Source organism: Gekko japonicus, unplaced genomic scaffold (genome assembly GCF_001447785.1).
Source record: "Gekko japonicus isolate JY-2015 unplaced genomic scaffold, Gekko_japonicus_V1.1 scaffold678, whole genome shotgun sequence".
Classification (NCBI taxonomy): Eukaryota; Metazoa; Chordata; class Lepidosauria; order Squamata; family Gekkonidae; genus Gekko; species Gekko japonicus.
Window position 1 is genome coordinate 306977 of NW_015164685.1, and position 13446 is coordinate 320422.

At 49.7% G+C, this 13446-nt stretch overlaps 1 protein-coding gene across 1 annotated transcript in view; it reads right to left on the reverse strand.

Annotated features, from left to right (window-relative positions):
- Positions 1-6278: 6278 nt before the first annotated feature.
- Positions 6279-13446, reverse strand: part of CASC3 (cancer susceptibility candidate 3) — a 31565-nt gene continuing 24397 nt past the window's right edge. Inside the window, exons 10-14 of the mRNA XM_015409344.1 lie at positions 12161-12259; positions 10923-11146; positions 9374-9496; positions 9159-9202; positions 6279-7730 (exon numbers count right to left, since the gene is read on the reverse strand). Of these exons, the coding sequence (XP_015264830.1) occupies positions 9161-9202; positions 9374-9496; positions 10923-11146; positions 12161-12259 (488 nt within the window). The 3' untranslated portion in view covers positions 6279-7730; positions 9159-9160. The remainder of the gene's footprint in view (positions 7731-9158; positions 9203-9373; positions 9497-10922; positions 11147-12160; positions 12260-13446) is intronic.

Genomic DNA, 13446 nt, shown 5'->3' on the forward strand with positions numbered 1-13446 from the left:
TTTTTGCCAGACGGGGTCCGCCTCGTACCTGACATCTCGTTCCTACCAAAGGTAGTGTCAGAATTCCACCTACAGGCAGAGGTCTTCCTCCCGGATTTCTTCCCGGCTCCGACATCCTCAGAGGACAGACTGTTACACACATTGGATGCGAAACGTGCGCTGCTGTTCTACCTGAACAGAACCCGTCCAATGAGACGTGACTCCCAACTGTTCGTCTCCTACGCACCAGCAAGACTGGGGACTCGCATCACGGTTCAGCGCCTCTCAAAGTGGATTGTGGGTCTCATCCGCCTCAGCTATCTGATCGCCAAACAGCCATTGCCTGCCCCTATCAGGGCCCATTCAACCCGAGCTGTTGCAGCCTCGACTGCCTTCCTCCAGGGAGTTTCCCTGATGGGCAACTGCACAGCCGCTACGTGGGCTACGCCTAACACCTTCATAAGGCACTACGCTCTAGACGTCTGAAAGAACTCTAGTACCAACATGGGACGTCACATTTTATCTTCGGCTACGCAGTAAGGACCTGCCAGCACCCTCCTCCAGGTAGGCCACTGCTCGCTAATCTCCCATGGGTGTGAAGCACAGAGACCAAGTCGAAGATAAACAGGTTGCTTACCTGTAACTGGTGATCTTCGAGTAGTCATCTGTGCATTCACACCACCCGCCCTCCTTCCCTGCTGCTGTCAGCTTCAACATTTTTCATAGGGGCTGATTCATGGCGGTTCGAAGGAACTGGCGGGATGTCTGCACCCACCCCTCTGGTGGTGGGGTTCCTGCACATGCCCGAGGTCTGGGCACGAAAATCTGTTAAGAACTTGCTACAATGCTGATCGATCCAGCGCGTGTGCACTAGATCCCACGGGTGTGAATGCACAGATGACCACTCGAAGATCACCAGTTACAGGTAAGCAACTTGTTTGTCAAAACCAAACCCATATCATCAATAATGGAGAAGAGGAGGAATTGGTTTTTATACCCCGCATTTCTCCACCTAAAGGAGTCTCAGAGCAGCTTACAATCGCCTTCCCTTCGTCTGCTCACAACAAGTACCTTGTGAGGCAGGTGGGGCTGAGAGAGTCCTGAGGGAACCGTGACTAGCCCAAGGTCACCCAGAAGGCCTCAGGTGGAGGAGCGGGGAATCAAACCCGGTTCTCCAGATTAGAGGCCACCACTCTGGCTTCCTCGCTCTGCCTTAGAACCACCCTTTGTGAGACAGTGTCTCCCATTCCTGAGGGTCATTGTTCACTAATTGGTAGTCTATTTAAATATGTAATTGCTCCTAATCTAATAGAGCTGCGGTTTGCATTTTATTTTGTAACGGTTTATATTTTGAATTAAAAAAAATAAAAATAAAACATCTTTAAATGTAATTGCAAACTGTTTACAAGGTATGTATGTCCCTTTGGTCAGCTCTGTTTAATTTCTTTATTGTTAACTGCAATCATACATTGAAAATGTGTGGTTGCTATAAGTCAGCTGTGACCTGACAACTACATATATATTTACAACAGAGAATATTAACAGCTTCCTCAGAATATCGAACCTCACAGCTTTCCCTTTTGAAGTTCCTAGCGCTCATTGGATCAGGGGAAAGAAACCTCCAAAGTTGCTTAAAGTCACTGCAACCAAAGGGGTCCAGGGACTAAGGCGCTCCTAAAACTGCTAGTTTAGGAGAAACACTGCGACCTAAGATCAGGGACTTCTGCAGAAATTAACACCTAGTGTTATAAACAGGGTGATGCCGAAAAACCAGGTCCCCTGGGAAGACATACTACCCGCTGACCTTGAAACGTTATTTTACTGGGGATTAGATGGATTCAAGGACATTGGGTCTACTAGCCATGGTGACTGAGGTGAACCTCCACATTCAGCGGCACTCATCCTCTGAATCCCAGAGCCAGGAGGCAGCATCAGGGGAAAGCCTCCGTCTCTATGCTTTGTTACTGGCCCTCCAGAGGAATTGGTTGGTCACTGTGTGAGACAGGAGGCTGGACTAGATGGATTACTAGTTTGATCCAGCAAGGCTCTACTGATGCTCTTATCGGGGGAAGGCCTTGGCCCCCATGACCTGTTGTTGGCTGCCCAAAGGAACTGGTTGGCCACTGTGTGAGACAGGATGCTGGACTAGATGGACCACTGATCTGATCCAGCAGGGCTCTTATGTTCTTATTAGGGGAAGGCCTCGGCCTCTGTGCCCTGTTGTTGGCCCTCCAGAGGAACTGGTTGGCCACTGTGTGAGACAGGATGCTGGACTAGATGGACTACTGGTCTGATCCAGCAGGGCTCTTCTTATGTTCTTATCAGGGGAAGGCCTCTGCCTCTGTGCCCTGTTGTTGGCCCTCCCGAGGAACTGGTTGGCCATTGTGTGAGACAAGATGCTGGACTGGATGGACCACTGATCTGATCCAGCAGGGCTCTTATGTTCTAAAGGCTGGGCCTGAGTTACTTCCTGGCAGGAATACTTCACCTCTTTTGGGTTAAAATGAAGCACCTTGGATATCTTAGCTTCCCAGAGCTGCCAAAACCAGAAGTCAGGTGTGTTTGTGCGTTGTCCCAAAGAACAGGCATTTTGAAAAATATCTCATTTGTAAAAATATCTTAACTCCCTAAGATGGTATGAACACCTTTTAGAAAAGAAGAGAAGAAGAGATAGGATTTATGCCCCACCCCTTCAGTTGGAGTCTCAGAGCGGCTTACAAACTCCTTTCCCTTCCCCACAACAGACACCCTGTGAGGTAGGTGGGGCTGAGAGAGCTCTGACAGAAACTGCTCTTTTTTCAAGGACAGCTCTCGTCAGAACTATGGCTTGCCCAAGGTCACACCAGCAGGTGCAAGTGGAGGAGTGGGGGATCAAACCCGGTTCTCCCAGATTAGAGTCAGCACACTTAACCACTACACCAAACTGGCTCTTTTAAGCAACATTTGGCCACTACAGAACCACGAGAGGCCCAAATACAATGTTTAGCCTTAACCAGGGTTGAGATCTCTGGGCTGGATTCCAACCAGCTTTTCTGCTGGTGAAAAAGGAAGGAGGGTTCCCCCCCTTGACCATCCAAAAAGGCGATGTCGGGGATCATGGGACCTGGCATGACCCAAAAATGTTACAGGATGGGGAATGTTGTAGAGGAGCGTAACTAAATGAGATTAAGTAAGGGGGGGGAGAAGCAGGAAGGATCCAACTGTATGTCTGGAACATAGTTCAGGACAAACTGCAAACCAGGATGTGACATGATTTGAACCGGGGTCACGCAACCACAGCTTGCGTTACCAGGCTGTGGTTCAGCTTTACAGCTTCACTGAGTAATCCTTAAAACCATTCCTGACTCCCACTCCCCACGCTGCAGCAGTCCCGAAAAAGATAGTAAGGAGGTTTTGTGCAATTACTGAGCCAGTATCTGGAGAGTGCCTGCCTCCTCCTCTCCTCTCCCCTTCCATTTTGTCTCATTTCTTTTGTATTCACAAGTTTTCAGTTCTCCTGGCAGCCCAGCAGCCGGGTGCCGCATGTGAAACCTTGGCGACGACTTGCCAAACAGACTATGTGTGGGAGTGACAAATTACATGGCATTCAGAGAGAGGAGGGGGGAGGAAATTCCTTTTCACAGAGCGTCTGTGCCTGTGCATTAACCCATTTTCGTACCACCAGAACTCCAAAACGCTCCAATGATCTACATTTCCCAGGGAACCGTCCTGCCCACCCCACCCCCCAAAATGCTGTCCCTGCTTTGCCTTTTCTCAGATGCCTCTAAAGGGGGTCGTAGGTGTGAAACGCTGAGATGGCACTGCTCAGGGCTCAGCCCTCTCCCTGCCCAGCATCTAAAAGTTAAATTAAGTGTATTTCTTTTCTAGCGTTCCTGAATGCAAATGCCTGCTCGTGAACAATAAGGAGCCATGCAGAGCCATTCCACGCACAGCAGTGGGCAAGGCTCACATTGATAACACATGACAGCACAAATACATTTTTCCAGCGTATCGTTAACCAAAAGTGGGGGGAGGGAAACCCTCTCGTTTTAAATCAGTGAAGGATAAGGCCGATGATGAGTCAGATGGCTACAGAAGTCCAGATCAGCCAGCAACGATCCTTAGTGTGAAGGATATTCCCCAAGCTTATAAATGTCCCTTCTACCACGCCTCCTCGCGCAGGAGAGGTTTTGCAGATTTCCCTCCATGCCAAGAGCAAAGGTAGAGAGAGGAGTGGGAGAGCTCAGTCCCACCCACGCCTGCAGACACAGCCTGGAGAGCAGAATGTAGAAATCCCGCTGGGATTTTTGTCTTGAGACCATTCCAAATTAGCTCCAACCCAAGCTGATTCTTTGCAGGATTCGTACAACTCACACCGTCCAGCCTTTGGGGGGAGAAATTAAAGGTGTGCTCCAGACAGGTGGGCAGCAGACCCAGAGGCACATCACGTGCTCGAGCTAGGCGTAAGGGGAAGTGGCCCTACAGAAGGGCGCGTGCACATGTGATTCTTGCATGGATGTCATCTTGGACTGCAGCCTTCTGTCAGGCTACAGAGAAAGATGTCCTCAAGGTCACGGGGCTGCCTTTCAGAGGCCTTCTGGTGGAGAGCTGCCGGGAGTTAAGAAGACGAAGCATGCATCAGTGGAGAAGGACCCACTCTCTAAACTCATGATACCTGGGCACAGGTCTGCTTTAAATGCTTAAGGTTCTGGCAAGTTGCAAGTGCCAACACAAGCCCCAGGGGCAAATTACTGAAAGTCATATTTTCCCTCAAGTCGCGAGAGCATTTTAGGAAGAGAAGGCACCTTAACCAACTCTAACTAGGTCAGTTAGAAGTACTTGCCCCCCTCCCCCATGCAGTACCAGTTACTGCCACAGCAGCATGTTCAACCACTGACTTTATTCCTTCCTCCGTGGGGTAGCCCCAACGTTTGTGGCAAGCTGTCAAGACACGAGCTGGGGCCAATATATATTCATGTATTAAGAGAGCCAGATCGATCATCGCCCTATTGTGCAGACTCCACCCCAAAAGAGGAAGTGTCCTCTTTGCAGAACCTGTCATCTTCCCCCCCCCCCATTGGCTTTATTTTAGAGATGGCTAAACTGAGGCTGCAAACATGCAATGCCTAAAGGCAAGCAAGGTCAAGACCATCTGAAACCCAGGTTAAAGTCCATATTCATCTATCCCTGCCTTCCCTTCCTAATATCTGCCCCTCCTGCTTATCTTACTGATGCCTGCAGGTGTCTGAGAACATCCCTGTTTCTCAGTGGAGACCAAGAAACCCCAAACGCAACCATAAATTTTGCTTTATTGTACCACCACAATTGCTGCAAATGGCTTTCCTATGAATGGCAGGCAGTCTCCTGTCCTGGCAACCTTACAGGGCCAGACCAGACTAGCTGGAGCGGGAGAATGGTCTCGCGTGCCTTTCTGAATGTTTCCTTTAAACCCCCCCCCCCAAAAAAAAAGATTTGGAGCTGGTTTGATTCCAGATTTGCAAAAATCAGGTTTTCAGAACAGCCTCTGTAGATCTCAGTGCAAAGCCAACAGGAAGGGTCTTTGGATTGAATTATGGCGCCCTCTCCTGGCTGCACTGCCAATTCAGTGATTAAAACTGATCTGTTCTTTGCAGGCCCCTTAATCCAGTCCCTTTCTCACAGGCTGGACCACACATCAGTGAATCCAATACGTCTCAGCAACTTACGTTGAAAGAAGTCTTGGGAACATAAAACAGTTCTCCCATACCTGTAATTGCTGGAGCTTTTCTTTGCCAGTCCAACCAAGAGATGCTGGCATGAAAGACAGAGTTGACCTTTGTGTGTTGGATGTTTAAGGGTAGTTAAGTTTCTATGCTGCATTAAGTTTGGAAGAAAAAAGTGGAAGCTGACGCAAGACCCCTGTGACAGTCCCAGACACTAGAAAGGAACTGGGGCAAAGGCTTTCAGACACCAACAGCAGAGTTTCAGCGCTGCACGCAGCCCTACCCCACAGAAGATTCCCACACCAGCCCTCCCCAAACCTCGCTCTAAACAAGCTACCAGCTCACCTTTTTATCTCCTTTTCGAAACTCTGAGGCCCCTGTTAGAAGTCCCAACTGAGAACATCATCTTCGAAGTCATGTTACACCCAGCACGTGCATGAAAATGTTAACTTTTCACATCAGTCTGCAGCGACAGAGTTACTCTGGTTATGCAAACTAGGATTCTAAGAGGCGCATGAAGCAAGAGACTAATACCAAGTTATTTCTACCATCTATTATATCATCTCCAGCAAGCAAGTTAACAATGCCGTTTACGAAACGTGCACTCTGAGAACGGGAACAAAAAACAAATTTATTAACAAAAACAAATTAGCCATCACAGTGTGTTTAGGTCTAAAAATTTCCAAGACTGATATGTTACAGTTCAAGCGTTAAGGCGGGGGGGGGGGGGAGATGGGGACCAAATACACTGAGAACATAAAGGGGCTTTTCCCCTTCAAAAATGCCAGTTGTACTTGTTCAAAATTAAAACTTTAAAGGATTAGTGGATTTCAACAAAGGAAGTTCACTGGCCCCTGGTGCTTGAAGTTAGGAAACTTACACGTGCATGAAACGACTATCCATAAGAAGCAGACGGGTCAGAAACTTTAAGCTGACGCCAATCCTAGATACTTCCTTCAGCCAGGACACGTAGCCGAAGGTTGGTCAATCGAGCGTTGCCTCCCTTGCGTAGTTCAGAAACTGAATTTAGAACAAAAAAAGGTACCAATTGCAGAAAAGTCAACAGAAGCCATGCAGCTGGGCTGGCAAGACCGACACTGCGAAGGGGGCCACTGAGCCAGCTGGCAACTTGCAAGGAATCGCTCAGCGCTCCCAAAAAAAAAAGGGCCAGCATCGGGGCTGGTTGAGACCAACTTACCTGTTCCTCACATGGGTGTAGGTTTATTCGAGGATGTTTAGTCTGGGGCGGAGGGGTGGAGCTAGAATTAGGTTGTGGCTAAGAAAGCCAATCGGAGAGCATGAAGAATTTGAGGGCATCGAGACAACTGCTGCTGCTGGAGCTTATTCTAACCCAGACGGACTCCCCCAAAGTAAAAAGTGGTAACTGGCAAGAAACACACACACACACGGTGTTCTCCGATTCAACGGCTCTTTTCCCAGACCCCGTGATAAATTTCAATGCAAGAACCTAAGAACACACGTCAAAAAAAACACATGACTTGTTTTAAAAATTGTTATCACTGGGGAGGGACGGCCATGGAGAACAGAGTCATGCCAACTTCAAGAAAGCAAACGACCGGTTTAACAGAAGGGGGGGGGGGGGGGGGGAGAAGCAAAGTTAAGTTCTTCAAAATGGGAAGTTCAACACAAGGAAGAATTGGGGAAATTTTAGTTCAACACCGGGCGGGGCGGACGGGGACGACCCAATACACATGGAAGAGAACAGAACAAGGAGAACCATTTCCCCCTCTCTGTGAGCAGATACACCTTGACACCCCAGTCAAGTCTTTTCACCATCCTCCGGGGCGGGGGCTGCAAAGAGATGCGAGTTTCGCTGATGCTCTCCTGACGGACAACCTGGCCCCAATCTCAATACTGACACGGTTTGGCACGGCAGGAGCGCCTGCATCCGCTTGCATCACCTGTTAACCAAGGGGAAAGGAAGGGCTCCGCGCCCGGGAGATGCCTTCTGCCTGCCCTAGATGCCAGCCCTGGCACCTCACTGAAAACCAGCAAAACGCAGAGTCCTTAGGTGTTGCTCCTCTCTTTCGATTTTTCATTTCTGCTGTCCTGGATAGAAATAATGGGGAAAGAGGACAGGAAATTAAAGGACTTTAGCATTAGGCATTCAACTCGGGCATTGCCAGCTCCTAAACCTGATGTTTTGCATCACAGCAGGTTAAATCCAAGCTCTTTGCACGATGACCTCCGCCCCACCCCCCAAAAGCCTGTTCCATCTGCACCCACCCCCTTCAAGTTTCAAAGCCCTTCAGTGGTTTCAGATTGTGTGCCAAGAAACCCGAGGGAGGTTCTGCCAAAGTTTATCAAGGGCTCATCAGTAAAAAGGCTGGTAAAGGCAGAGACGCGGCCTTGAAAGAAAGCTCCCCCTGGCAATCAACAGGCCTGGATTGTGCCTGTATATGCGTGCCCTAGAACCTATCCTGGAACTCTCCAGTGACAGGGAAACAGGATGCAGGGATTAACACGGAGACGTGCAAAGGTGTCCTCCCTTGAGGCAGAGGGGCTGGAAGCCACTGCCGTTTTTCAGGACTCTGGGACTCGGCCACGCCTTCCAGCAATGCCTCCTCACTGGAAAAGTGCAATTTGCAAGGGTCAATGCTCCCTCTAAGCTGTGGAGTCTTGTGAGCAAAAATTCTCCTTTTCTGAGCTACTGGCATTAAAGTGGTGAGCGAGCGATTTGGCTACTGCATAAAATCAGTTTGCTCTGGAGCCATCCTTCCTGAGCTAAGACGAAAACGTGTGAGCCGGAGGCTAAAAAAACTGTGAGCTAGCTCACGCTATCTCAGCTTAGAGAGAACACTGGTCACAAGGAAATACAAGTCTCCTTGCCATAACCTGACACACCCTTGCCATTTTGGCCACACCTTGCCCACAATGCTGGGATTTACCCTATCAAGAGAGGGGGCTGGAGGAGACATCAACCGCCCCAGCGGGAGCCTTTCTTGGCTGAGCAAAACATGGCTACTCAAGACCGGGCACTCCGGAGCGGATCCTCAAGGTTACCGAGCAAGTCAGGAATTTTAAGGCGGGACACCCTCTTGCCTGTCTGTGCAGGAATGCACAGCTCACTACGGCCTTGTCCTTACCGAGAAGGGCAATCTGTGTCAGGGCTGTGCCACTTCTGACTGCAACTGGAGGCTCACAGGACTAAATGCTCCTCCATATTAAAAACAGCCACCCCAAACCACATATGGAAAGCCGGCATGTCAAGAACAGTTCAGGGGGGGCTGGTGAATATTGTTTTAAGATGGTAGAATCGTGTTTTAATATGGCCCAGAAAAGGTTGTCTAAAACTTTTAAGAATGATTGTCCCCCCCCCATTCTCCACAACAGACGCAACCAACTTGATACTGAAGTAACGGATCATCTAGCAAAGTTGCAATTTACTAACAAGACGGAATTTAGAGTGTGACGGTATTGATGGTTATTAATAAGGAGGGTCCAAGCATCAACTGTGGACTTAACATCTATGCTCACCTTCAAAAGTGTTTAGAAACGTTAACGGGAACCCTGCTTACCACCTGCAACGAGAATCTAGAGTTTGCAATACATCAAAAACAAGAGACAGGTGGAGCATTTCTCGCAAATGGGGGGAGGAAAAGTGGAATCCCGCTCACGGAGGTGGGGGTGGGGGTGCACAGTCAGGATCACACCACCGAGTCACGCCGGGTGGGGGCCCGCGCGACAGGTACCTCGGGGGGAGGGGGCTTGATGGTGACGGGCTGGGAGGTTCTTCGGGGAGGAGACGGCTTTGGCTGGACTTGCTGCTGAAACGTGTTATAATAGGTGACCCCTCCGAACACCTGAGACTGGGCCTGCAGAACCGGGTGAAAGGAGACGGTGCGTTACCCACGGAAGACAAAACCCCACCCTTGCCCCGCTTGCTGGAGTCCCTTTTATTGCGCTTGATTACACCTGCACCCGGCCCTTCCTCTGAGGATCCCCAAGGGGCTACGTGAGTCTCCCTGCCCCCCACTTTATGCTCACGATAAAACTGTGAGGCGGGGAGGAGGGAGACCCACTGGCCTGAGGCTGCTGGAGGAGTTTTGCCACGGCAAGGGCTATGACGTCAGGCTGAGCCCAACACTCTAACCGCTGCACGACACACCTGCGTGGCTGAGCCCCTGAACGGTCAGGCCGTCTCCACTCCCAGGGATCACAGCAGCCACCCCCCACTGAAGAAGAAGAAGATTGCATTTATACCCCACCCTTCCCTTCACTACCCAAAGGTGTCTCAGAGCGGTTTACAAACTCCTTTCCCTTCCCCTCCCCACAACAGACACCCTGTGAGGTGGGTGGGGCTGAGAGAGCTCTGACAGAAACTGCTCTTTTTCAAGGACAGCTCTTATCAGAACTATGGCTTGCCCAAGGTCATCCAGCAGCTGCAAGTGGAGGCGTGGGGAATCAAACCCGGTTCTCCCAGATTAGAGTCCGCGCACTTAACCACTACACCAGACTGGGTCTTTGCCTACAGCAAACTGGCTCTCTGCCTACACTGGGTCTTTGCCTACAGCAAGCCTTCATTTCCGACAAGGAGTGCAATATGGAAAGGGTGGGTTAGGGATTGTGCTCGGTCCAGCCTTTGTTATCAAGACATTCCAGCTTCTGGAGAAGGGGGCGAGGGTTAATAAATGGACACCGGACCAGACATGGGTTCGAATCCCCACTCTGCCTAGGGAAGCTTGCTGGGTGACCTTGGCCCAGTCACACACACTCAACCTAACCTACCTCACAGAGCTGCTGTGAGGATAAAACCAAGAACAATGTAAGCCCGCTATGGGGTCCCCACTGGGGAGAAAAGGCAAGGTATAAATGAAGCAAATTAATAAAATCTTCTAGCCATAAAATTCATAATCCCAAAGTCTCACTTCCTTGTGAGCTAAAAAACTGCGAGTTTCTAGCACTTATCCCTACGGAACATGAGCGGGCCCTACCGCTCTGCCGTTACACGGGAACCTGGTGAGACAGCCAGCGTGGTTAAGAGTGACGGACCAGGATCTAGGAGACCCAGGTTCGAATCTGCACTCTGCCGTGAAAGCTCAGTGGGTGGCCTTGGGCCAGCCGCTCTTTCTCGCCTTGGACGCCCCCCCCCCTCACACGTATGAAGTGGGGGAGGCGAGAACGACACGGTAGCCCCTTTAAGTCTCCACTGCAGAGGGTATATGCAAAAAACAAACCACCTGGCTTCTCGCTTCTGGGTCTCAGTGTCTGAAAGCCGAGGCTGGGTCAGAGGCAACTTACTTGAGCGTTGGGGTAGAGATGAGGAGGCGGGGGTGGCGGGAGAGCTCCCGGAGGGTAAGGGTAACTGGGATTGCCAAAATTCATCACTCCTGGAGGAGGAGAGAAGTAAGTCGGCGCCAGCAGCTGCTGGGGTGGGGGTGGGGGCTGCTGCCCGGGAGGCATGGAGACAGGAGGAAACAAGCCGGGGTTAGTCAATGGCGCAGGTGCCTGGTGGGGGTGCAACCCTGGCAAAAGAGGAAAAAACAGAAACAGGCGATCAGGGTCTTCTGAAACCAAAATGCCACATGCAAGAATCGTAAAGGGGAGTATTTTACCAGACAAAAACCTTCAGCCCGACAAGCAAGTCGGCTGGAGCACCTTTCTAAGAGCACTTCACATGCACCTCTTCTTCGATCTGATCCAAGGGGAGCCACCCGCCAAGGGGGAAAACGTGACTGTCTCTTAACAGGCCTCTTTAACCCCTCTTTTGATGCACTGCCGTTCCCAACAAATTGGTGGCTCTTTCAAGAGGGGATGCTGTTAAAAGCACTGCCACACCACCTTTGCTAAATCCCAAGCCTTGGTTCTGTGTCTGCAGCTGCAGGAGCGGCTGTGGCTCAGGGGCAGAGCATCTGTGTGGCATGCAGATAAGGCAGCTGGGTGTGTGTCTGTGTGTAATGGCAAGTCAGGAGCCCAAAACTTTAATGATGCATTAAAGAAAACAATCAGCTGGGAGAAGTTTAATGCCGATGAAGCAGAAGGCTGGCTTCATGAACAATGGGGTAGGAGGACAGGAAAGAGAGAAAATTCACCTTACTGGCTGTAAGTGCTCCAGGACGGGGAGACCAGCCTTCCATGCTGACCACACACTCCCCTCTCAGCCGCCTCTCACAGATCACTGCATTTATACGCAGATCACCCCAACACAAAACTATTATCGCTTGCTAGAACTGACAACATAGAACCTAACCCCCCCACACCCCAACAGCAGAGAAAATATTTGCACAAATGCATCCAACGTAAAAGGGGGAGCAACAGGATGGGGATGACTGGGGGGGGCAAGTTCCCCTCCACAGCAAGGCGGCCTACAAGAATACTTTCTTATCTTGCTGTTCTTTTGACTCAAAGGTCTTGAGCAGATCGAAATCCAAGCGTCTTATCACCGCAGCTAAATATCTCAAGACTGCTAAGGTCCTACAAGAATACACTTAGGGAGGGGAGAGGAAACAGAGGAGCAGGTGTGACAGGGCAGCCCTTACCTGGATGGGGGAGATGCATTTCGGGCTGAACGATCACCCCCTGGGGAGGCAGCGGGGCAGGGTTCTCGCTGTGGGTGTAGATTGGGCCCTGGAACTGTACTGTAAAAACAGAACATGGAAGAAGAGTGGTGAGTAATACACTGGGATGCCAGAATAGAGAAGACACAGAAGTCATCCCAGGGTGGGAAGGAAGACAGGCCCCCAAAGAAACTCAGCCACATGTGCCGTCTTCAAGTCAGTGCTGAGCATAGGCCAGAGAGGCCTGGGTTCAGATATGCCAGCCCAACTGCAAAGCTCACTGTGTTGGTCAGGGGCATTTACACCGGCTCATCTCAGACTGATTGAGATGTGCAAGAGAACAAAAGGGGAGCGAATTCACAAAATGCTGAGAGGGCACAATGGACCGAACCACTTCAAAACAGAAGCCCAGTGGCATCTTGACAACATTTATTCCAGAACAAAGTTTGAATCCAGTGGCACCTTTAAGACCAACCGAGTTTAATTCTGGGTAATGCTCACGAAAGCTTATACCCAGAATAAGACATTGTTGGCCTTAAAGGTGCCACTGGACTCAACTTTGTTCTTTTTTAAAAAATTAATTTTATTTTAATTTTTAAGGGGATACAGAGAAAAAAGGGAATAGGGAAAAACTCATAGGAAATATAATTACCAAAAACACAATGTAAGGGCAATTCTACAGATATTAAGGACATTCCTTGATCAGAATACATGTATATATTTAAAAACGATATAGCGTAATAGCTTAGCAAATATATATATATGGCGTAATGGTGTAAGAATATGGCTTAAAAATGTGACATAATAGCATAAAACATCAGTATAACGACCTATTCAATATACTCTACCATTTTCTAGTACTGTATGATCATTTTCATCTCATCGATCTCATCCATTATAATGGTACTAGGAATAAAGCCCGTTGTGGAAATAAATACAACGAGATCTAGAAAGAGGCTCTGGGGGAGTGCTCTGGATTTGGGCAAACAGTGTCAATTTGCTGTGGTGACCTCAGCAGGGTATAATGACAGAGTCCACTGTTTTCTCCAGAGGAACTGATCTCTGCTACCTGAGGAGCAGTTGTAATTTTGAGTGATCTGTAGCCCTCACCTGGAGATTGGCAGAAATTGTTACCCAGGACAAAGTGGCTGGTTTGGAGGGTGTAGTCTATGGCATTCTACCTGTCTGAGGTCCCACCCCTCTGCAAACCCCACCCTCTCCAGGCTCCACCCCTCAAATCCCCAGGAATTTGTCAGCATGTAGTTGGC